At 39.6% G+C, this 26,131-nt stretch overlaps 2 protein-coding genes and 1 long non-coding RNA gene across 8 annotated transcripts in view; 2 read left to right on the top strand and 1 right to left on the bottom strand.

Moving 5' to 3' along the window:
• Positions 1–21,429, top strand: part of NT5DC1 (5'-nucleotidase domain containing 1) — a 122,973-nt gene extending 101,544 nt beyond the window's left edge. For 4 of the 6 annotated variants that reach the window (XM_078384813.1, XM_020810834.3, XM_072997608.2 and 1 more), the window contains exons 9-12: positions 4,061–4,179; positions 6,875–7,033; positions 10,101–10,269; positions 19,880–21,429. In XM_078384813.1, coding sequence (XP_078240939.1) covers positions 4,061–4,179; positions 6,875–7,033; positions 10,101–10,269; positions 19,880–19,998 — 566 coding nt within the window. In that variant the 3' untranslated portion in view covers positions 19,999–21,429. Of the gene's footprint in view, positions 1–4,060; positions 4,180–6,874; positions 7,034–10,100; positions 10,270–10,404; positions 15,422–19,879 lie in introns of those variants that run through there. The other 2 variants (XM_078384817.1, XM_020810837.3) reach the window with 2 other exon arrangements.
• LOC144586492 (uncharacterized) overlaps positions 1–26,131 on the top strand; it is a 1,082,363-nt gene that overhangs the window by 836,086 nt on the left and 220,146 nt on the right. The gene's annotated exons all lie outside the window — the stretch shown is intronic.
• On the bottom strand, positions 1,403–10,028 carry LOC144586525 (uncharacterized). The gene is made up of 2 exons (XR_013541394.1): positions 2,739–10,028; positions 1,403–2,316 (listed from the first exon to the last, which is right to left on the bottom strand). It is a non-coding gene; the product is annotated as an uncharacterized LOC144586525 (long non-coding RNA).

Below are 26,131 nucleotides of genomic sequence, written 5' to 3'. Positions count from 1 at the left end.
AAACGGCTTGGGCCCTGGATACCTGAAGGACTGCCTCCTTCCATATGAGCCTACCCGGCAGTTAAGATCTAGCCAGGGGGCCCTTTTGAAAGAGCCGTCCCTCAAGGAGGTAAGAGGGACGGCTTGTAGACAAAGGGCCTTTTCGGCAGCTGCCCCCAGACTATGGAATGCCCTCCCGACTGAGATTCGTCTGGCGCCGACACTGATGACATTTCGGCGCCAGGTCAAAACCTTCCTGTTCCAGAAGGCTTTTAACTGAAATAATATTAGCTGTGGGTCCGATGGCAATTTTATATATATTTTAATTGTATTTTAATTGCTACATAACTTTATTGTATTTTAAATGCTGTAAGCCGCCCAGAGACCTTTGGGTAGTGTGGGCGGCATATAAATTAAATTAATAATAATAATAATAATAATAATAATAATAATAATAATAATAATAATAATAATAATAATAATAATAATAATAATAATAATAATAATGTCTGGAACACTTGAGGATAAAAGGAGAGCTCCATAAGGTGAGTGATGAATAATGTCCACAGTACTTCTATGAAACTACTGTCTGAACTCTGAAAAATGTCTTTAAAATAACTTAATGTTTTCATAACATGCCATACATCTGAAATATGTTTGTTCTGATCTTCTGAAATGAGTCATTTTAAAAGAAAGCTGAATATATTTCTTATTAGAGTGTTTCCAAAATATGCAACAACAAAATGTTTTAGAATAGGAAAATAATTACAGGACAAAGGAAGATAATGTTTTGTGTCTTCATCTTATTTCAAGACAAAATCAGGAAATGATGTTAAAAATAACAGGTCTTTACTTTGTCCACAATATTGATTGTTATGCTTAATGGAAAAAAAGCAGGAAAAGGAAACAGCATTTCTTCATGAATGAAGGATTAGAGGGTTTGGGGTTGTTGTTGTTTTTTTAACTTTGGATTTCTTCTTTTTATCCAGTGCATAGAGCATCCCTAATAAATAGCTGTTTTGTCTAGAAGTCATCCCTTTTAATTTAAAAAAAATGCTACTGTAAATTAATTCTTAGTTGAGGCCACTTCTGGCTGCACTTGTGAGAGCATAAATAAACGCAGACCATCTGTCTGTGACTTGGCAAGTCCTTCAAGGGAACAAGAAGAATACTATAGTATTTGTTCTTCACATAGACACTACCTGATAAACGTGCATGGATTGTGAGATCATTAGTGAATGGCAGTCAGGGAGGAAAGTCACCCAGCGGTAGCCTTGGGGGAATGGCTTCTATGAGAGGACAAGGATTGGACTGTGCAACTTTAATCATGTCTACTTGAAAGTAAATCTTTTTCCGAGTGTTCCATCGTACTAAGACCAGGGCAGTGTGTAAAGAGTTGCAGCATGAATCTCATGTTCATTCATTTTATTTTCTATTCGCTTTCTGTTTTCTTTCTTCATAGTTTCCTGCTTGGGGTCTGTCATTTGTGATTTAATTTCAGCAGTATAGGAAGAAGTATAGGAAGTAGTTTACAAATGAGATTATGCAGGGTACTCTCAGGCTGTTATCAACTGTGAAGACTGATCTCTCACTAGGCACACCGCCACCATCAAAAAATGGATGTCTGATGAACTACAGTGGACCCTTGACTTACAGACGGCTTGACTTACAGACTTTTTGAGTTACAGACTTCTCTGGCCACAAAATTTAGGTTTGACTTGCAGACTGAGATTTGACTTACAGACCAGAAAAAAACCTAAATGGAACAAAAATGGCCTGTTACGGGATTAATCCGTTTTCAATGCACTGTAGGTCAATGGAGACTTGACTTACAGACTTTTTGACTTGAGAACCGCCTTCCAATACGGATTAAGTTCTCAAGTCAAGACCCCACTGTAGTTAGTTCTTTGGCCTTCTGGGCTTCACACCTTTCAGGCTTTGCTATATAAATGTCTTAGGAGAGTTGTCACTGTTTTCATATAAGTTATCATTTCATATAAGTACAAACCATAGGAAGGCTGCAACTCAAGGGTAAGGGTATATGTTGCCATGCAAACAAATATTGTATGAAAAACAAAATGTCCCTAAAATGGTTCTCATTTTCTTTTTCCTTAATATTCCACAAAGTGACTTTTCTTATAATTGGATGGTAAGCAGGATCACACAGGGATAACCATTAAAGTGGTTTGGTGATCTATTCATTAAGATGAGCTGGGACGAAGTTCAGATATGTCTGTATAATGGTCCTCTTTTATGCTGGTCAGGGACAGTTGTCAGCATTTGGCAGGATTCAGCAACTGACAGGGCCCTTTCAGGACCGACTGCTTAACGCATGTCCTAGGAGTAGGGTTGCCAGATACACGGGTACTAAAAGGAGGACATAGAAAGACAAAAAGGAGGACAAAGGAGGACATATTGAATATTTCATTTGAATCATTCCAGATTAAACCCACAATCAATACAATTTTATTACAATAGCTGCCAATAAACGTCTCTTAGTGAACCGACCAAGAAACAGCCATGTTAAAAATTAAAAATGAATTCAATGGAGGCTTTTTTTCAAAATACCGGGGGTGGGAGGGCAGGTGGTGGAGGGGAAAGCCAGGGGGAAGGGGGTCCTTCCACCTCTCCCCCTCCCATCCAAAATTATAACATAAAATATACAAAAGCCTGACATTTTATCTCTGCCTGCCTGACGGAGGACATTAGGCTAAAAAGGAGGACATGTCCTCCTTTTGCCTGACATCTGGCAACCCTACCTAGGAGCCACTTAATTTTTTTTTCTGGTCTCACCCATGACCATAAACTGTGCCGAGTATCTGGAGCTAATCATTCGTTTAATTTCACATGACTCCCTTGATCTGATATCACTGTGTCACAATGAGGCAAATGCTGCAGGACTCACTGATGATGAGATTGGGGGGTGATCTGTTTGAAGATGCATTGTGGAAAGATAATTTTTCATAGGCCTGGGTCTAACTGAAAATCGCAATGAGAGCAGATTCACTCAATCAGAAGCATTTATGCAAGTGCCTTGAACAGTGGATTCAGTGGATTTGTTCTGGGTAGGGGCAGCAGATGAATTCAGGCCTTACTGTTGTAGTTAGCCCATTCCTTCTCTTCAAGCAGCTTTTTAGGTTCTTTGGTGTCTGATTAAAACTGAAACTCTAGGTTCAGAAGTCTCTATAAGACCATTTCTGTCTGCTAGACTGCCTAGCATTCCTGGCTCCATTCCCAGTCTGTCCTCCTCTTTATCTGTCTATCTGCCCTTTTTGCATATTATGTACTACCTTTTATCCTGGTTCCTGGATCTTTTTCAGTCATTTCCTTCCCAGCAGTTGCCTTTGCTTTGATTTAACTTGGCATGGACTTCCTAAGAGACACATGGCCTTTCTCTTCCTCTGTGCTGACTCTAGTTCCAATCCTGCTAAAAATGGGGAGTGGCATCTTTCTCTTCATGTCACATGGCTCTAGGGAGAAGGGATATTAATGAATCCAAAACTCACCACTCAGGGCTCATCTTTTGTACAAAAAAATTATATCATTCATTATTTTTCATTAAATAACCTGACTTCTGAACTCTGCAGTATGCATCATATAGTGATATTTGTAGGTTGGCATTTTCTAAGAAGAAAGAAAGAATACGCTGACAAAAGTTGTTTAAATATCTCTTCAAGGCAGATTGTGCAAACAGACTGGGACAATGTTTGTCTTTTGATACAGCGCTTCCTAGCCTCAGCTGCTCCCAATGTTTTTGGACTTCAGTTTCCTGACCACTGGTCATTTTGGCTAGGGATTATAAGAAATGAAATACAAAATATTGGAAGGACCATCTGTTGAAGAACCATTAATTTACAAAACTTTCTTGAGAGTTTTCAAAAATAAGTTGTTGAGATTCCTGGTGATTGCAAAGAAAAAAGCAGACAACTAGGCAAACAGCAATGTTTTAAAAATTATATAGATGACATTCAGAAACATTCTGAGAGCGACATATGTTCATCTTGTCTTTTTATCACTTGGTCTAGCTTCTTGGCTTCTTTTTGTCTTCACCAAAATAAAAAAATATGCCTTCCTGTTTCAGAGAACGATGAAGAACAAGAGGCCCTCCTAGCCCTGGACAAACCCGGGTGGTACTCCCAAGGTAACTCAACCCATTTGTATGAGTTGCTGAAGAAGATGACTGGCAAACTAGAACCAAAGGTACTTAGAAAAAAGAAGATGCAATAGCAGATGCTCATAGATATTCTTTCTCAGCCTCAGCAAGACTTCAACATCTTAGCACCTAATTTTTCAAAGGATGCAAACTCAGTAATATACAACATTGGTAACAATTATGTATATATGAACTGGCTCATGAAAACTGTAGATAAGTAACCTATTTGACATAGGGCAATTCTGCTGTCTAGACTGATGGAAGGGAATTGGCATAACTGAGAGCAGAAAATTGTCACTAATTGAGAAGCTTCTCCTTGAATTATGGTCTCATGTCTACTGTATCAGGATGCCAGCATGCAGGCCAGAATCCGAGTAACAATTAATTAGTGGCAATTTGTCTGCAGGTTACACCCTTTCCCTTGTGCCAGTGTAATGACACAACAGGATTTTGATCATTATTTTTTTTAGCAGTTTGCTTTATACAAGAAAAGCATGCAGTTCTATGAATATGCAGTCCAATCCTAGTCATTTTTAGTTGGAAATAAATCTAATGTTTATCCAGTGAAGCATATTTTCAGGTCCATATACATCAGCTTTCAGCCTTGAGTTATCTTCAGTCACTTGACAAATCTAGTTTAGTTATAAAAGAATGCTCATTTCAAATTAACTGTATGAGGGATCCTCTACTAAGTCCTACTCCACCACCTCATAGTTCTCTCCTACATTTTCAAAGGCTTCTAAAATACGAAGCAAGAATGAAACAAGGAAAATTTTCTTTGCCTGTATTAAACTAGTGCCATTTTTAATGGAACAAAAAGCATACATACAGCAAGCATAAAAGGACTAGCTGTTGTTGTCTTTAAATTGCCAGTTCCCCTTCTGACATTTCAGATTTTTAAAAATCAACAACAGAGTAGCAGTTTTGCACAATTTTTACGAATCACACAATTTGCATGAATTATGCTTCTTTGTGTTGGCCAGTTGATTAACATTGGAAGAAATCTCTCCTTACTCAAGCTGAGGGAGAAAAAAATTTTAATTTCTCAGCCTAGCTTGCCTGGAAGAAACAAACAAAGGTTTACATCTCTGGTTCCTTGTGAAGGATACATGGAACATTTTGGGCTTTTCTAACTTTGAAAAAAGACAAGTCAGTGGAATCATAATAAAAGAATATAAAATTAATTCTGATACAGAGATGCTTTTTTTCTTTTCTCTTGAAGCTGGGTCACACCAAACTTCAGTGGTGGGAGATTCAAGACTGATAAAAGGAATGGTTCTTTCTAATATCACCTACATAAACCGGTGGGAATTTCTGCTGTAAAATGTTATGTGATGTCCACCAACTTTGGCTTTAAAGGGGGTACAATGAATTCAAGGCTAACAATGACTACAAGTCTTGATGGCTATACAGTGGGCCCTCAATTTATGAACTTAATCCGTTCCGGAAGTCCATTCGTAACCCGAAAAATTTGTAACTCGAATCAGCATTTCCCATAGGAATGCACTGAAAACCATTTAATCCGTTCCGGCTGTTTTTGGTTCTTAAGTTGAGGGGTGGTTCGCAAGTCGATTCATTAGTTCCCATAGGAACTAATCCAACGCTGCTTAATCCATTCCCATCACTAGGGGCAGAAATTTTTCTTTTTCCTTTTTTTCCGTGTTTTTTTTTTTTTTTTTTTTTTTTTTTTTTTTTTTGGTTCGTAACTCGATTCCACGTTCACAAATAGGGTCTATAGTTTCCTATGAGATTGGGTTCGTAACCCGAAACATTCGCAACTAGAGCCGTTCATAAGTCGAGGGCCCACTGTATTTTACTTATAATACCAGAGGCAATAGCCTTCTGTCTATCAGTTGTCAGGGAACTCAAGGAGAAGGGTGCTCCTGCATTCATGTCTTGCTCTTGGGCTTCCCTAGGGCTGCAACGGGATGGCCACTGTGGAACTGGAATGCTAGACTAGACAGGCTTGTGGCCTAACCCAGCATAGCTGTTACATGCTTCTGTTAGCACAAGCTTTTTCAAAATATATATCTAGTTTCAAAAACAGTAGGACAAATGACAATGTTTGTCATTAAGTTTCTATTTTCCCTTTGGCATATAGGAGAATAAATTAATTATTCTGTCTATACAGTCAAGGGCATCACCCATTTGCCCAAGTGCACAGCAATACTTTAGTAAGATCAGTAAGATCTTGTTTTTCTGGCAGAGTTTTAGCTGTAAGCCTCATTTCTTCACTTCTAGTTTCTTTCTGTTTAATGTGCCAGGAATCCCAACAAAAAATTCCTTGGTTCTTCTGACTTCGGGGTGGGAAGGAATGAAAGAAGGAGAGGGACAAATATAATAAATACAATCTCTTTTACTAGTCTGATTCTACTCTATTATAATTACCATAAGATTACTAAAATCCGAGAGCTCAGATTGGGTAGAATCACATGAGACTATATTCACTGGTTGCTTCCTTGTTACACATCCCCACTGTGCAACTTAGACCCGTGATCATTCTGGCTTCTGAATTTCACTGAGAGGCTATACACATAACAGCATGCTGCTGATTCTTGAATGCTTGGAAAGCAGCAGGGCTGGATAAAGTAGGTGGCATGCATGATGACGATTTTATAAATAAAATAGGCTAAATTATATAACTTATATATTATAATATAATTGTCATCATCGGAAATTTGAATACCCTAATAAGGATACACATACTTTTTAATATATGGAATCTTGCTGTTTTACTTTCAGGTTGTTTACTTTGGTGACAGCATGCATTCAGATATTTTCCCAGCCTATCACTATAGTAACTGGGAAACTGTCCTCATCTTAGAGGAGCTTAATGGCGACCCTGGTTTGATGCCTTCAGAAACAGCATGTGAGCCATTGGAGAAGAAAGGAAAATATGAGGTAAACTAACTAAATGGCCAGGCCTGATGTAACCTCCGGTCCACCTACAGTATGTGGACGATGTTATACATTTCTAATTGAAACATGCGAATATGTATATAAATTTTTTGGAATAAGATTGACATTTTCAATGCACTCCACCTCTAATTGCATTAGGAAGGGTATTTATGTGCTGCTAGTTGTGCCAGAATGTAGAGAGCTGTATATTTTCATATGTACTCATCTCACTTAAAAGAATGTTGTCCAGAGGAACCATGAAGCATAGTGCCCATGTGTTTTCATGTGCATTTGGATGTGCATCAGATTTGCACACATAGTTCCCGATATATTAACTGATGTGTTTGTTCAGCTCCATCAAAACATCTGTGTTCTCACATCATAAAAGAGTATATTTGGGCAACTGCAATCAATAAGTGAAAACTATCTCCTCCCATATTATTCTGCCATATATTACATCTATAGCTATAACATTCAGCTTCACTACAGTGTGCTCCCAGTAGAGACACAATCTGCCTAGAAGGTTTCTTACAAAAACCTTGTTAGAACAATATGCAACGGCTACTTGAATTGTAGTCAGAGGAATTCTGGTTCATTTGAACAGAACATGTACATAGCAGTTTCCTGATGAGTTGCCAGGAAGTTGCCACTGTTAATTTTCTGTATCCTCTAAAGTATGTGTAGCAAAATAATGTTTTTGTGAACCCTTTTTATCCCTTTGAGATATGGAATGTGGTCTTGCTACTGCCAGTGGAAACAAATGAGTGCTAATGCCCTAAATATGCTTTCATTTTCTCACAGTAAAACTCCGAAGTTTTTAAAATGACACAGTGAAGGTATTGACATGATACAAGAGGCTAGCTTGTTTTAAGACAATTAAGATAAGAATTTTGTTCCTGTCTATACTCTTCCATTAATTTCACCAATTACATAAGGTATATCACTATCAATTTCATCTATAAAATTCTTAGTCTGTTAATTAGGAACAATTAACTACTTCTTATAGAGGAGTAAAATAAAAAAAAAACAAAAGCCTATGAAGGCCTGTGATTAATTCAAAGGAAAAAAGGCAATATTTGCCTCTTCTATCATTTTAAATAACTTTTTATTTTCTGTTTTGCTTGACGTCCAAAATATTGCATCGAAGTCAGAAGACAAGATAAAAATGGTGGTTTCCTTCCTGTGCATTTCAAACAGGAAAGAAGACAACCACACCTTTACTATGCACGTGGAAGGGTTCTTGGTGTACATCAATGAATTGATTTTATAACTCCTGTATGGACATTTTTATTTTTTGGAAGAGGAAGGACAATGAATAACAACTGCCACCTACAAAGTATAGGCCTTTTCCTCTCTTTCCACCTTTAGTCTTGGTGGCAGTTGTTGCACCAGCCCAAGAAACAGTGGTAATGTTTGGAATTTGCTATGAGACCCAGCACTTCCTGGACTTTACATTCTGATTTCTTTCTGGAACTGCCCCCATTTGTATTTGAAGAACTTCAGCTCCACCAGGCACAATCTGCATTTCTGCAAAATATTTGTGTTGAATTACTGTTTCTTCCACCAGTGACAGCAAGCAAGCAGAGGAGAAGTCAATTGGGTTGATCAAAGGATTCTGTACTGAGTGGGGTTATGGTAGGTCGGGGTGTATGTTCTTTATGCTCCTGTTCACAGCAGAAGAGCATATACAGCTATAGCACTGCAGCTGAATAAACCAATTAGCACCACTGTGTCAAAGGGATTTCCTTCTAAACCCAACAAAAAGTTTTACGTTATTTTAAAATAATCCCAATTAACCTCACTTTTTAATCTTACAAGATTAAAAGTGAGGGAAGGATAGTAAAAAAAAAGTCAGTGTGCATGAATGTCAACTGTGGTCAAATCTAATTAACAGTGTCGCCCACGTTGCTGAAAATGTAGTATGATATAACATTAAGATCTTCTGTAATGTACATTAAGCTTACAGTAATCGGCATCCCAAACTATAATTTTCTCTGGATTCTCATCGTGATCTAGAGTCAATCAGATTCTATATATTAGCATTTAATTTTAAAGGTGAATTTCGTTGTATGGGTATACTGTGTATATACTTACAATGACAATAAATTATTATTATTATTATTATTATTATTATTATTATTATTATTATTATTATTATTAAAGCATATTTCTCTCAGATATGCTTAGGCTGAATTAGGCAAGAAATAGGAAAATACATGAACTGCTGTACAGACGCTCCAGTTATACTCATGAATGAACCTGTTTTAAGTATGTTGAGGTTCTTACGAGTGGGGAAGAGATTGTAGTTTAGTGATAGATTGCATGCCTTGCAGATAAAAAATATCTGGTTTGGTCCCCAGCATCCCCCAGGTAGTTTTGGGGAAAATGTATGTCTAAACCTATAGAGAACTGCTACCAGACAGTGTCAGAGGTACTGAGCTGGATGCACCAATTGTGTGATTTAGTGTAAGGCAGCTTTCTGTGCTTCTTAGCTCTCTTCTAGAGGGAAAGGTTAGAGTTTGAAGTACTTCCTCAGCACAAAGGAACAGAAGGTTTCTGTGGAGAAGGAATGGGTAGATGTGAAGTTATGTCCATAAGCATTTTATTTGAATATACCTGTAGAGCTGTAAAAATCTGCTGCAGGTTTTCAGACCCAGTACAGTTCTTATGACACTCTCCCTGCTGCTAGCTACTCACATTCCCAGAGTGGAATATTTGTTGGAATTAAGCAGATTACAAATTACCTTGCGGGCACAGTGAAAGCAAAAGTAAGCAACTCAGGTTAGATTATTTTCTTGCATGTTATAAGAATATCTCCAAATTATCCTGGTTACTATTCATAAATTCATTGCATTGCAACCCATTTGGCTCCATTGGGAGCAGTAGAATTTGAAACTATAGTATGTTGCCAATGCATAGCAGAACTCAAGGCCTTCTCTACTTAGGTATTCTAATTCTGAAACAGTTCTCATTGTATGTGTGTGTGAAGATACCTTTATCCCATTCATACAGAAATTCTGTGCGTGTATTTGAGCACCTTTATTTATGTTCCTAACTGTTTATGTTTCAGGGACACCATCCAAAAGCTCTCCATTCCGTCTCTAAACAGTGGGGTTCTTTCTTTATGGATACCATTTTAGGAAAGGACGGTGCAGAGGAAATCTTAGTAAATACATGGTCATGTAAATGCGTTAGTGCTTACAGTACTATCACAATCCCAAGCATTGAAGCAATAGCAGGTAAGACTGGAGCTTCAGTGAGCACATCTCCAGATAGTTAGTAGTAATGTAATAACAGTTGGAATCCAGTTGAAGAATTAAACCAGCAAATTGCCACTAGTTGAGATGTTTCTTGCATTTGTTGTCACGCTGCAGGTGTCATCACGCCAAATGCAAATGCTGAGTTCTCATATCAGTAATTTGCCAATAACATTTACGCCAAAGGACTTAACACCAGTGGGGCATAAGTAATAGCATTCTGGCTGGTAAAAAAGGGAGAGAGAGAGAGGTCTTAGTGGCTAAAATATCACAGCTGTCTTAGAGAAAGAGAGAGAGAGAGAGCTCAGTCAGTTAGAGCACCTGGCTGTGGAGATTGAATCCACACTTTGCCTCTCAGGAGATCACTCAGAGCATATGTGGCTGATAGTGTTATATAACTGGCCACCTGTGTGACCTTGGGCAAGTCACCAGAAGGAGGGAACAGTAAATCACTTCTGAGTTATTTTGTACAAGCACAGCTCTGGGAGGGTCCCCATGAAATCAGATCACTTGATAGCATATGACCTTCATCGTTGTCATCATCGCCCATTCCTGTTTAAATGAGTTGAGAGAAATATTTTAGGTTTTCAGTAAAGACGTTACCTGACAAATAGGAGTCGCTGCACTCCCTTGATCAGCCACCCTTCTGTGCAGCTTTTCCAGATGTGCAGTATTCTTTTCAGGGTACAGTAACCAGAACTGTACACCGTATTCTGAGTGTGGTCTCGCCACAAGAGTTATACAAAGGCGTTATGACACTGGCAGTTTTATTTATTTATTTTATTCTTTTCTGAGTGGATGTTGTCTTTTTCTCGGCAGCCACATATTTTAACTGAGCTGTCCAACACAACCCTAGGAGATTCTCCCTGCTCAGTCACCACCAGCTGAGATAGCATGAAGTTAGGAATTTTTGCCCGAAGGTGCCTCATTTTTATCCTTCCTTACACTGAGCTGCATTGGTCATTTTAATGACTATTCCCCAACTTTGAAGAGTTTTGCAGCTCTTTACTGTCATTTTTGTTCTAAATAATTTGATGTCATCAACAAACTCGGCTATTTTGCCACTCCTAAAACTCCAGATGATTTATGAATGAGGTAAAATATGCAAGTCACAATACCATTCTTAGGGAGAACATGCTGTTCATTGCACATTTACGCTGCTGTCTTGAATCAGTTGAACATCTATGAGACAAGTGTCTTCTTTTATCCTATAACTGCTGTTTGCTTTAAAGCCTTTTGAACAGCCAAGCAAGCGACGTCTACCATCCACGTAGTTCTTGACACACTATTAAAACTCTGAAGGGCCTTGCAAGGAGACACATTACTTCTTCTCCAGTAAGACTTTTCTTCTATATGCTTGAAATTTTTACCTTTGATAACTGTTTCTGCAGTTTACATGGAACAAATGTTAAACTGAATTGCCTGTAATTTCCTGGATCCTTTTTAAAAACTGCCATTACATTGGCTACTTTCTAGTTCTCTGGGAAAACAGCCAGTCATACAAACATGTTAACATACTTTGGATAGAGGACCAGCAATTTCCCATTTGAGTTCTTTTGGCTGGATGCCATCTGGACATTGATTTGTTTGTTTTCAGTATTTCAGTAGGGTCAAGAACCTCTATTTGTTTCACTTACTCAGGCTTCCTTCTTGAAATGATAAGTTCAGACAGGAGTATCAGTACTGTACTGTATGTTTTGCAGTGAAAACAAACATGAATGTTCAGTTCTTCTCCTGTCTTCTTGTTTTACCTGTTTCTTATATTTGAACAGTCCAGCTGTCTCTCTAGCTAGTTTCTTGTGTTAAAGACTTTTAAAATTATGTCAGAGCCTTGTGGCCCAGTGGTTATACTGCTGTACTGCAGCTAAAACTGTGCTCACAACCCCAGTTCAATCCCAGGTAACCAGCTCATGGTTGACTCAGCCTTCTATCCTTCTGAAGTCAGTAAAATGAATACCCGGCTCGTGGGGGAGGCAGTGTGTAGCCTGCATAATTAACTTGTAAACTGCCCAGAGAGTGCTTGAAGCAGTATATAAGCAGCATGCTTGTCCCAGCTCCCGCCAATCTAGCGGTTCATAATCATGCAAAATGCAAAAATCCGAGTAGATAAGTAGGTACCACTACAGTGGGAAGGTAACAGCATTCCATGTCTAGTCGCGCTGGCCACGTGACCACGGAAGATTGTCTTTGGGCAAAATGTAAGCTCTGTGGGTTGGAAACGGAGATGAGCACCACCCCCTAGAGTCAGACATGACTGGACAAATTATCAAGGGGAACCTTTACCTCCTTTTTGCATCCTTTATTGTCTGTGTGCATTATTTGTATGTTCAAGATTGTGTTTTCTTTTTATTCTCCTCATTTGGACAAAGTTTTCATGTTCAGAAGATACTAGTTCCTAACTATGCTGATGACTAGCTAAATTCTGGAATACCTTTCCTATCTCATGGTATACATTCTAGTTCAGTTTATATTCTGTTGTCAGTTGAAGTAATTTTGAGCTTTCCGGAAAGATTTAGCCTTCTTAACTTTTCTTTTGAGATCCTTTCCCCATCCTTGTCTTTCAATCAAATACATCTGTGTTGGACCTCCTTCAAAACTTCCACTTCCATGTAAATTGCATTTGATAGCACTGTGGTCACTTATTTCCAATTTATTTGACAGGACTTTGACTGAAAGAGAAACCCCACTTTCTTTTCTGCTAGTTTGCATTTCTACCAAAACTTTGAAGCTGCTTTGGGGAAAAACAAGAAACCTTTTAAAAACTTCTAGAAATTCAGACAGCATGAAAGGTTGGGGCATGTCCCTATGCAGTGATTTACAGACAGTTAAAACAGATTAGACTTGCCAGCTCTTTATCAAAACTGAGTCCTCGGAAACAAGTTGATGTTTTGTCAGACATTCAAGGAAATCTCCCCAGATAATTATAAGCTGATTTCAGCTGAAGACCTGCTCTGGAGCACAGTGCTTCTCTCTGAATCCTTTCTGAGATTCTCAGGGATTTGTAGAATATTAAAACAAAGTAATCCCTATAATCTCCTCAAATGGTAGATGTTATCTTCATAACCTATTATGGCCAAGAGGAAAAAAAATCTTTTTTCTAAACTGTCCGAGCAAATGTGGATTGACTAGTAACAATGGAGAGCGATCATAAGAGAGTCCAAATAATCAGCCACTTTCCAAGACCTGCCAGCTCATGTTCACCAAAATAGGACGGGTGGGTAGAGATTTACTTTTCATCCTGGTGGATTTCAAATATTTTATTTATTCGTCTTGCAGTTTCTACACTCCCTTCATAACTACAGCAGGTATGAAACATACCGTGGGGAAGATCAGCTCTGATAGTTCCAGGCTGAGGGGCCTGTGAGGGGAACATAGGTATTTAGAATGCAGTATGTTGAAAGAATAGCAAGGAGAGACAAGAGGAAAATAATAGAAAAGAAAAAAACAGAGATCTGTTCAAGAAAATTGGAGATATTAAAGGAACATTTTGTGCAAAGATGGACATGATAAAGGACAAAAATGGTAGGGACCTTACAGAAGCAGAAGACATCAAGAAGAGGTGGCAAGAATACACAGAGGAATTATAATAGAAAGATTTGGATGTCCCGGACAACCCAGATAATGTAGTTGCTGACCTTGAGCCAGACAAGGGAGAAATATCAACAACCTCAGATATGCAGACGATACCACTCTGATGGCTGAAAGTGAGGAGGAATTAAAGAACCTCTTAATATGGGTGAAAGAGGAGAGCACAAAAAATGGTCTGAAGCTCAACGTAAAAAAAAAAAAACTAAGAAAAAACTGGTCCCATCACCTCCTGGCAAATATAAGGGGAAGATATGGAGGTAGTGACAGATTTTACTTTCTTGGGCTCCATGATTACTGCAGATGGTGACAGCAGCCACGAAATTAGAAGATGTCTCACTCTTGGGAGCAAAGCGATGACAAACCTCAACATCATCTTAAAAACCAGAGACATCACCTTGTCGACAAAGATCTGCATAGTCAAAGCTATGGTTTTTCCAGTAGCGATGTATGGAAGTGAGAGCTGGACCATAAAGAAGGCTGACCGCCGAAGAATTGATGCTTTTGAATTGTGCTACTGCAGGAGACTCTTGAGAGTCCCCTGGACTGCAAAGAGAACAAACCTATCCGTACTGAAGGAAATCAACCCTGAGTGCTCACTGGAAGGACAGATCCTGAAGCTGAGGCTTCAATACTTTGGCCATCTCGTGAGAAGAGAAGACTCCCTGGAAAAGACCTTGATGTTGGGAAAGTGTGAGGGCAAGAGGAGAAGGGGACGGACACAGGACAAGATGGTTGGACAGTGTCACCGAAGCTACCAACATGAATTTGACCCAACTCTGGGAGACAGTGGAAGACAAGAGGGCCTGGCATACTCTGGTCCACGGGGTCACAAAGAGTCAGATACGACTTAACGACTAAACAACAACGTTAAAAGATGGATTTTTCCAGGCCCTCCAGAATGGATTTTCTCACCGGCAGATCTGCTCTACCCTACTGTAGCTCCTTCTAGATAGTGGATATTTTGCCTCTAATTACTCAGAATTCTGCCCCTTGAGAAAGAGGAGACAGAAAAGAAAGGCAGACTAGGACTCCTGCCCTCACCTTTGCCTTTTCTATGGTAGAGTTTTTGTTGGATGATTTTAAAACTCTACTTCACACATTGGGGAAACACTGATAATATTTACTGTTATACAGATAGCTCTAACAAATTCTGTTTGCTTGGTGGAGACTAAAATGCCAAGAACCCTAAATCAGTAAGAATCTGAATGGATGTGTTTGGGAACCAGGAACTGGCTCATTTTCACTTGCAGCACGATGCTTATGGAACCCCCTTCCTTACTTAGGGCCATCTTTTATTTGGGGCACTGGATAACCCTTTTTAATTTTGTCCAAATCTTCCCCTCCTCTTCAATTTTTATTTATTTCAAGATAAACTTGAAAGAAATGAAGAAAAGATTAAGATAATTGATTGCAGTTTCAATGATTTATTGTGTTATTTAAGAATAAATGATCTTCCCAAGTAGTCATTTTCTGCTGTCAGCACTTGGCATCCCACTGTCATTGTTTGATTTCGATTTTTGTAATTTAATATATATATATTTGCAAACTGTTATGAGGACCACATCTGAAGAATGGCTGATAAGTCTTTTCGATGTCATTAAAGAAGTACAGTATACAGTGCCCCAATGCGGAATTAACTTCTGGATTGGCTTTTTCCAGTCCTCACATTGTTAGCCTATATTCAGGAACAATACATCCTTAAGTGCAGCAAACACTTTGTGAGATTAGGTGTGCAGCCCTGGCTTCTTTATGATCCAAAGCAAGATCTGAAAAACCTGTGGATCTAATCTCTGTATTTTTTCAGCAATGGACTTTAGCATTTGGTCTTTCAAAAAGCAGATCAGGTGTCTCCCATATTACAACAAAATTTTGGAAGTGTGATAGCCAGCAGGACTAAAATATTTCTTCTTGGTTCTCACGGTCAGCATGCAATGGGCTATATGCTCTTATTCTGGGAAAAAAGTGGAAGATCAACTTTCGATTAGGCATCCTTCAATCTCAAGAGACAATGGTAACGTGCTCTGAATGGAGGACTTGGAACAACATCTAGTGTGACTGAGAAGGCCAATTCGAGAGTGACAACTGAAGACAAATACAATCTGTCCCCTGTCCAGCTCCCTGATTTTGCTGGGTTCAGGACTGCCTCTTTGCCTCGGCCTGCTGGACAAGTGTCCCTTCAAGATGGGAGAGGCCATGATGCACCACCTGCCTCCAGGCTGAACACTCAGATGTCAAGGTTCCCATCTGTTGAGGTCCATTCCTAAGGCCCTCAGATCCTGCTTTCAGATATCTTTGTATCACAGCTGTGGTCTGCCTCTGGGGCACTAATTCTCTATCTTTAGGAATATGACCATCAGCCATTCACACAAAATGCCCAAACAAACATAGATGTCACTGTTTCAGTAATGTATACATGCTAAAAATTCCAGCTCGTTCTAGGACTACTCTATTCGGAACTTTATCTTGCCAGGTGATACAAAATGTGTTGAAGACAACACATATGGAACATGTTCAGCTTCCTCTCCTGCCGTGCACAAAGGGTCCAAGACTCACTGCAGTACAGGAGTGTGCTCACGACACAGACTCTATGGACCTGGATCTTGGTATATGCTGTCAGCTTCTTGTTAGGCCATACTCTCTTTGTGAATCTAGAGAACATGGTAGCTGTTTTGCCAATGCGTTTATCCAGCTTGACATCTAGGGAGAGAGTGTCAGAGATCATTGAGCCAAGGTACACAAAGTCATGAACAATCTCCGATTCTTGTGTGGTTAATAGAGGGAGGTGAGTCCACACCCTGGCCCATGACTTGTGTTTTCTTCAGGCTGATTGTTAATCCAAAGTCTTCGCAGGCCTTCCTAAAACTATTCATGAGTTGGAAGTCATGGAAGTCAGCAGAATGGGCGACAACAGCTACATCATTGGCGAAGAGGAAGTGCTGCATGCATTTCAGCTGGACTTTGGTCTTTGCTCTCAATCTAGAGAGTTTAAAGAGCTTTCCATCTGATCTAGTCTGGAGATAGATACCTCCTCTTGCAGTTCCAAAGACATGCTTCAGCATGACAGCAAAACAGATCCCAAAAAGGGTTGGCGCGAGGACACAGCCCTGTTTCACTCCACTTCTGATATCAAAGGGATCTGATGTTGAGCCATCAAAAACTACAGCGCCCTTCATTCCCTCATGAAAAGACCTGATTATGTTAAGGAGTCGAGGTGGACATCCAATCTTGGGAAGTATTTTAAAAAGGCCGTCCCTGCTAACCAAATCAAGGGCCTTTGTGAGATCTATGAAGGCCACAAAGAGCAGCTGTTGTTCCCTACATTTCTCCTGCAACTGTCTGAGGGAAAATAACATGTCGATTGTGGATCTATTAGCTCGAAATCCACACTGTGTGGAAGATCAACTAATGGGAATAGAATATAGGAAGCAGAAATAGTCCTGAGTTAGTTCCCTCCCCTTAAAGAAATAAATGTACATCCAAGAAGAAATAATATTTTTAAAATATTAACAAAAGAAATGACTAGATAAATATATACAGTTGTTCAATATTGTTTCTGTGACAATAAGCTGTCAGGAAAGAAAAAGAATTATTCTGTTTCCTGCTATCATCTATTCATGCAGCCTGTTGCAATTCTTACTGTGCATACCTCTTGAATGTTATTGTTCCTCTGTCTTCAGTTACTATCTTTTTCCCCAAGCTCTTGTCTGCAATTTGCTATATGTTTTTGTCAGAGGAACCAAAATATTTCACAATCTTGCCAAGTGCATCGCGCTTATCCATTTGAATCAGAGCATCACCTTCCTCCTACTATTGTTTTGACCTTATTGGTAGGTCAGGGTGTGTGTAGTGTACATAAACTGCACTTAACTCCTCTGTTTGTTTTCCTTTTGGCGGCGAAGAATCACGGCCTAGTTAAAACCAACAGCTTTACTTTGATGCTTTGCTTGGAAAAATGCATTTGTTTAAATATGATAAAAGTTTTTTTAAGGAAGTTTCTGAAACTGTGTACATGAGGATTGCCCATGAAGGCAGCAACAGCTTTCCTGCCAGTCCAAGTACAGCTCTCCTGATGTAGGATCAGCAGTTACTATCTGTCTGTATTTGGCTCCCACATCCAGTCAGGGCAGGGCAAGGCTCCTTTGGTGTGGACCTAGTCCTCCCCACTGGGGGCTTAAGGACTGGCTGATCCAAAAGTCTTCTGAATCAGCTATAGTGGGTTTACTGGTGCTTGCATTTCTTTTTGGGTTTTTTGTATGTGTCCAATATAATCCTAATAGATATGACCTCTAGATGTCAGGGCCCCTTTTTGCAAACTGAGCACTCTCAAGCATCAGCCCATACCTCTTTCTTCCTCTCTTCAACTTCATTCTCCTCCCTCTTGTGGACCACTTATTCCCCTTTTATACTGCCCCCCTTCCCCTCCTGAAGGTTTTCCTTCTTTCCCACCTTTAGAGACTCCTGGGATCTGTGCAGCCACTGTAGTAACCCCTGCCAAGGGCTCATCCTCTCCTGGGTAGTGCCCCAATAAGGGTTGCCAGAAATACCCTCCTGGTTGGCAAACACTTGAAGGAGTTGTGGAAGGTTGTCGAGGTTGACCCTTGCCATAGGCTGACTGCCTCCAGCTCACAGCCTGGAATTCAGCAAAGGATTTATATTCCTCAAAGTCAGTAAGTGTTGGCTTTGAATCAGTGGAAACTGCATTCTTTGATGCCATTAGCTGTGATATGCAAGAAAGCAAGTCCAGGCTTATCTTTATTTAGGTGAAAAAGAATTTCTTTCTGCATCTGTATGCCTTCAGGTATACAGTTGGAATTATGTGCATATGCAGCCCCAATTAAAAATCTGCCCCTATGTTATTTACTAATAGTTACCCACGGATCCTGTTTCAGGCCCTTTATAAAAGACACGTTATAAAAATGATTTAGAAGTGTCATGGTGTCAACAGACTTTACAATGAAATCTCTTCGTTTCTTTGCTCACATTTTTGCCATTGCTGGATGAGTAGCTATGTCAGTTTGTGCAGCAAGATCATCGGAGTTTTGTACACTTCACACTGTGGCTGCTTCATATTACAGTGGTGCCTCGCATAGCGATCGCTCCATTTTACGACTAAATCACTTTGCAATGGACTTTTTGCCATCGCAAGAGCGATCGCTTTGCAATGGCCCCTATGGGGAAAATTCGCTTTGCAATGATCGTGGGGGAGCGCTTCCCCGCGATCATCACAAAGCCCCTGCTGATCAGCTGTTCGAAAATGGGGCCTTTGGGATGATCGCGGGGGAGCGCTCCCCCGCGATCATCCCAAAGGCCCCATTTTCGCACAGCTGATCAGCGGTTCCAAAATGGCCGCCCGCTGTTTTGCCTCACTTTAGAGGCACCGAAAATGGCCGCCCCATGGAGGATTTTCGCATAAGGTGAGTTTTTAAGCCCATAGGAACGCATTAAACGCGTTTTAATACGTTTCTATGGGCTTTTAAAAATCGCTTAGCGATGAGATCGCATAGTAGCGATTTTTGCTGCACGGATTAACATCGCTAAGCGAGGCACCACTGTATTGCAAGAAAGAAAGGGGACAGAAGGGCATGTAGGGTTGCAAGTAGCAAAATATTGCTCATTTTCATTCAAACTGAGTAAAAATAGAATGCTTTCTTTGATTTGGTATTCTAGGACAGTCTTTTTATTACTCCTAAGCATTAGTGAATACTATACTTAACTGTGCAACATATAATATATGGGTAAAGCAATATTACTTTTGTAAGATTTTAAATAATATTTGGTGTTCCCAATAGAATAAGCTAAATTATCAGTATCATGCTGAGGCGTATAAACTTTGTATGCCAAATATATAATCATGTGATCTGATTAAATTCTTACAATAATAAGCACACAGATACTGTAAAGAGCTGAAGCAGAACTAATGGCACTCTTCCTAGCTCACTGGTTTTGTTTAGATTTGATATGAGCTGCATACTTAATCAAGTCATGGTATGTTTGTTTCTTTCAGATTTACCGCTGGATTATCAATTCACAAGATTTTCTTCTAGTAGCTCAATAACGGCTGGTTATTATCCCAAGCCCCCAAGATCATTATTATCAAGTGGTGAGATGGTGGCCACCAAATAAATCATTTGTAAGGAAGTGAAAATTCAGATGCCTTTAACCGTATTTAACCGTATTGAAAAAAACCCAATCAAATGCAAAATGTAACTGTTGTGCTCTTGACAGCAACACATGGAAGCTGGGTATTGTCTGCACTGTATTTTTACTTTTAACTGTCGAGAATTTGCTGCAGTATCTTCAGAACTGGCATATTTATTCAGTGCATGCCACACACATAGCCTTCGAACCCCTTTCCATAATGTAAGGAGCATGTTTACATCCTTCGTGGCCATAATAAGTCACACAAGAGTTTTGTGCAACCTTGTATGATAGCAAGGCATCCTTCTTCTGACCCAAAAGGGATGGAATAGGTTTATATAAGACTTCTTGCGTGGAGGGACTATGGTGGAGGGAAGAAGGCGTGGCTCCTTTCTCACAGTGTGAAGGAAATCTGAGGCCTAATAACAATCAAAGCATAATTTCACAACCTGGTTCCATTTCAAGAGTTTGAAGGTGTACTGTTAATTCAAGTAAAGGTTCTGTTCAGCTACTTCATTGTAAATGTGTTTAAGACCAAATTGGAAGAGCATCATTTTAAAATTTTGGAGACACCTTTATAAAATCTATTCTAATAAATAAAGACAGACTGGAGAATTTGCCTCAAATTCTCATCTAAGCAAGAACATTTCATGTATGAGCAAACAAGGCATGGAGTAACTTCACTGGCCTCCGTTCTGCTGTCACACCATTATCTAATCTGTGAACCAACCACCACCACCCTGTTGATCTGCATCATCTCTTGGTGTGCTTTCTTCCCAATGAGACTACTCTGTCCCTTTTATCTCAGTCCCAGAGAACAGAATCATCAAGATGTTGTTGGATTACAACTCCCATCAGCCCTTGTCAGCACAGCCGGTGATGAGGGATTCTGGCAATTATAGTTTAACAATATCTGTGGGTACACAGTTTGCCTATCCCTGGTCTAGAAAATGTAGCATGGAATTAAAATTAATAAGAAGATGTAGCAGATTGGATAGAGATCCTAGGTTTGTGAAATAATTTCAATAGTCTAATTCCCAAAAAGTGAAAATGCCTACTTCTGTCTACCCAAAAACTAAGTCCTGTTGAAGCCAATATGGCATACATCCAGGTGAGTATTGAATATCAGTCTGAGGCTGAGTCATAGGATTTGGGGATAAGCCCATGAGCTTAGTAGATCTCACTATAGCAATGGACTATAAGGGAACCAGTATGATAAGGCACTATTCTCTGAACTAATAAAAACGTCATATGCCAGATTCCAAACATCCTGTCTTTCATGTGGTACTATCTGTTGTAATAATAACTAGTCCAAGAATCTGGTTGAATAAATTTGAAAATCAGAACTTTTAAAGCCTTCTAGTTTACAGTACTTACCTCTGTAAAATTCAAAATAAAAGTTATTTATTCCTGCAAGCTCTGGTTTCTGTCACTTTAGGTTGTACAGAAAAGTAAGATGGAGCAGTTTCTCCCAAGAAGCACAAGTTAATTTGTTCAGTGTGGAACAAGACAAATGTGATAATTAATTACATGTTCACTCTAGGGGGGGGGCCTAGATTGAATCAAACCTGAACTATCTCTGGAAGTAAAAGTGTTGAGACTGAAGCTGTCCTACTTTGGGCACATCACAGGAAGGCAGAATTCTCTGGAGAAAAAAAAACCATAATGCTGGGAAAGGCATCAGGAAAAGAAGATGACCAAATACGAGATGGACTAACTGTCTAAGGAACCACAGGCTTAAGCTTACAAGAGCTGAGCAGGGCAGTTGAGGACAGGACATTTTGGAGATCAGCCATTCATAGGATCACCATAAATCAGAGGCAACTTGACAGCACATGACAACAAATAGAGCTATGGACACTGCACAGGAGGCAGATAAAGAGTCCCAGACTAAAAGCAGGGCCTTAACTTTCAGGTATTGTTGAGTCCAGAGAGGAGATGCGAGTTGAGCCTTGCTAAGGTCACTGAATGCTTCACTATGCATTCAAGCCCAGACTTGGATACACTGCATTTTTCCTGATATATCACCAGAAAGCCTTGTATCCATTTAAATGCCTGCCCGTTCAACTAGGGCTGACAGGTCGCAAACTGAAGAAAGTGGGTATAACTATGAATTCTTCAACTGTAACAAGAGAAAAAGGAGCAACATTTATTCCTCCTCATTATTTCCTTGACTGCTGTATCCACCTCACACTATTTGCCACGTGGTACAGACAGATGTTACACCTGCCGCCTTATCTTCCAATTAAACAGCAGATTTAAATTTGAAAAAAAGGATGTCTGGGCTGCACAACAATTTATTTATTATTTATTTATTTATTTTATTTATATCCCACCTATCTGGTCGGGTCAGGACCACTCTAGGCGGCTAGAGTTGCCATTTTATTGTGAAAATCTGTGATGCAGAAACAGGTGCATCTGCTTGGCAGTAGAGAAAGGTAGCAGTAAGGGACTCTGTGCCTGTTAGGTTGGCAGTGTTACAACCCATGAGAAAACAGCAACTTCCAGCGGGCCAAGCTACGCACAAAGCAGGGAATTTTCAGGGACTGCATCTTTCAAAGTTGTTATTCCGACTCCATTTATATGGGGGCTGTTGCGCAGGAAGAAAGGGAAATTAACCCTTTCTTTCTGGACTGAGTGCCCAATAGAAATTCTATTCTCCTAGACCTGGTATTAGACAGGAGTTAAAAAGCATGACTTCTCCTCAGACTCTGTGACTTCTGCTGCATTAGAGAAATGTTATAAGATTAAACTCTCCTCTCCTCCCAGTGTGAACCCAGCCCGCACTTCCTTGCCCCATGTTTTTTGGAAACATAAAAAGGTACTGGGAAATCCAGCCACAGTCTTGCTCTATTAGCATTAGTTTGTCCCACAGCTTGTATTTCAGCTCATGCAGAATACTGAAGTTTTGAGAACTGACCCAAGTCTAACTACATTAATCTCCTGTTTACATCAGAGAAAAACAGTTTTCTCTGATATGTTCAAGGTGTGTCAGGAAATACAGGTAAATGTGCAGGATATTCATACCATATGCTTCTGAACTCTTAACATGTGAGACTGGGTTATTTTTTCCAAAGTGAGCTGAAAGTTAACTTTTCTAAGGAAACAATACCTTTTTTAAAAAGACCTCTACAATGAATTTTTTTTAAAGCAGCTTTTTAATAAAAATATTTTTTCAGAATGATTCCCTTCTCTGAAATGTTTTCACAGATCCCAGTAACAGGCTCCATTGTTCCCATCTTCCTCATACAACAAGGCCTCCTTTTCTCCCACAGGGCTTCAGGGAACATGGGTTAGACAATCCTGGGGGTTGAGGAACACCAGCAATATGCTGGAAAACAGGTATGTGCCCCTAAACATAGGGCGGCCGCCTTCAGCTCAGGTAGAGGACGCCAGGCAGTATAGACAAATGGCTCAACTGCCAATCTGGTCAGCTTCTGTACACAGAACTGAGGGCGGCAGCCAACTTGTGTGTGTCTCAGCAGCAAAACAGATTAGCCTGCCCTGGCTCCCATACCAAAAGCACTATTTTTCCTGGGCAGAAAAAATGCTACATTTAATTAAAATACATTTTGCTACTGTCTCTTTATTTATTTATTTATTTGGTTGCTTTGCTCTGCTTAGTTAGGAAAATATTTCTGAGCCAAAGTTTTTGTATTAGTGTGTATGTGTAAAGAAATCTAGGCATACAAAAACAAATATATCTGAGTGACATTCAGGCTTTTCAGAAGAGAAGAAAAAGGGGTTACAGAGGTACACATTGATGTGAGAGTTAGTATGGTAAAGCATATTGATTGATGACTAGGGCTCAGGAGACCTGGGTTTAAATCCTTACTTGGCCATGGATCTCACTGGGGTAGCAATGTCAAAACCACTCTTTTAATACACATACTTTCTGGAGACCAGGGTTTGAATCTTCGTTCAGCCATGGAAACTCACTGGGGGAGTGAAACTGGTAAAGCCAGTCCTTACATAGGTCACCCTGAAAGCCTTTTAGAGTTACCCTAAGTTGGTTTGGATGGCATGTAACAACAAGGGGGCAACTTTGTTGATAAATAATGTAGGAAATGCTCCAAGATGGCAACTGTCAGAGCTACCTACTCTTCAAGTCATTAGCATCTGAGACTGCTACAAATATTACCTTGTTGATTGCATTGAATCAAATAGCTTAGGTTGTGAGTCAATTTACAGTATAATTAAATAAATATATTGCTGAATTAAGAAAAATGCCCAACAGCTTTTGCCATATGTAACATTATACAAGTCTGAAATCATTTAAAGTGTTCTGTTAGCACTTCCTAGACCAGAATACAGAGAGATGGTACAGATATATATAAGGTTATTCCCTTTTTAGCCACAATTAAACTGCTAAATTATATGATAACCTTAGAATTTCAGAGCTGGAAGGGATCGTATCGATCACTGAGCCCAGCCCTTGTCAAGGAGGCACAGTGGGGAATCAGACTCACAACCTTTGACTTTGAAGCCAGATTCCTAAACCACTGATCTCTCCAGCTTTTTTTTTAATGAGATGTGTGTGAGAGACATTTGATCATTAAAATCTGGGACTAAAAGCCTATCACCATAACCAGGATGAGGAATTTTGGGTGAAACCTTATAAACTACCCAGCAGCCCTCCAGACGGAAAGTAAATTACACTTGTGAATCTGTAGAACATCACAGAGTGAATGTTAGTTCTCAATGGACCACAAGTAAAAAAAGGAAAATCAACTTAGACATGCAGCTCTGTGTTCTATGTACTTCTTATGTTTAAAAAAGACCGCAAAGGATTAAAGAGTTATTAAAAACAGAATAGGAAAGTACGGCCAAAAAGAAAGAAAGGGGGAGAGAGACAGATGGATTCCCTGAAGCCGGAGAGGCACCAGTATACTGTCATTGTGGAACAAAGGCCCTGCCAACCTACAATCTAAATATTGTCTTTTTGGCTAAAGATAAAGATTCTTCCACAAACAGTCCAAAATACTCAGGAGGGCCTTTTTGTAGTATGCCTATAACATATTGTAAAGTTACATGGCAATCTGGTCAGGATATTACAGGTACTTCTCAGCATTTCTTTGCTCCAGTGCAAGATCCTGGAGGTATGCGTTGGTGTTCTTAAAAAAACAAAAACCTCAAACAGATGTTGTTGTTCACACTGGCGAACATCTAAGGCATAATCAGGTCTATAACAAAAGCATTTTCAACAGATTCAGGCCAAAGGCCTTCCTGCCTTCCCAAGGACAAGTTCAAATGTAGGTCTCCGAATCTGCATTTCACATAGTAGTTCTTCTTGCTGGAGAGATGAAAACCAAGCTAACCACTTCTAAACACGTTTAGAAGTGGCTATGGTTTAGCATGCTTGGCCAAATTAAAGGGTAGAACACCCAAAATGACCATTCACAAATCGGATATAAAAGCCAACACAGTGATATACGAGGACATCTCATGATTCAAAACGGTTTTAGGGTAGTGTGCTTTAGCCATCCTATATATGTCATTAGATCCAGATTATGAATCAGTGAGAATTTTTAATGATAAAATAAGGAAAGGGGCAACCTGGTTTATTAGGAAAAAGAAGTCACAAAGCTTCAGCATCACAGATACATTTATTATTTTGGGGAAAATGAGTAAAAATTAAACAAGAAAGATGGTTGCCCAAAACAAAGTTGTTGGAAGGCTATGTCTCTCCATGAAACAAAAAAACATTAGTTGCACTGAAGTGTGTCACAATTGGACTCAAAATAGCTGCAAGTGTATTGCAACAGATCTGGCTCCAGTTTAACGATCAACTTCATTCACTAAATTATTTTAAAAAACAGTTTTCACTGAGGAAATCAGTTTTCACACAAAGTCACACTTTTTCCCCCTCCCACTCATTCTGTAGTGTGCTTCAAGTACTGAGAAAGGAAATGATGTGTGCGAGTGTGTGTGAGAGAGTGCCAGTTGGCAGAGTCATACACATACTCTCTTAAGCTTTACATCCAAAATGAACTGGCATTAAAAAAATAAAAACTGAGTGATTACAAATCCCACAATCCAATAGCTAACATGGTCAATGGCTGGAAGATTCTGGGAGTTATGATTTTTAAAATTACTTCTCTAAACTGAAGGCTAGTGC

This window comes from Pogona vitticeps, chromosome 1, assembly GCF_051106095.1.
Source record: "Pogona vitticeps strain Pit_001003342236 chromosome 1, PviZW2.1, whole genome shotgun sequence".
Lineage (NCBI taxonomy): Eukaryota > Metazoa > Chordata > Lepidosauria > Squamata > Agamidae > Pogona > Pogona vitticeps.
This window is presented reverse-complemented; position numbering and strand designations above follow the sequence as displayed.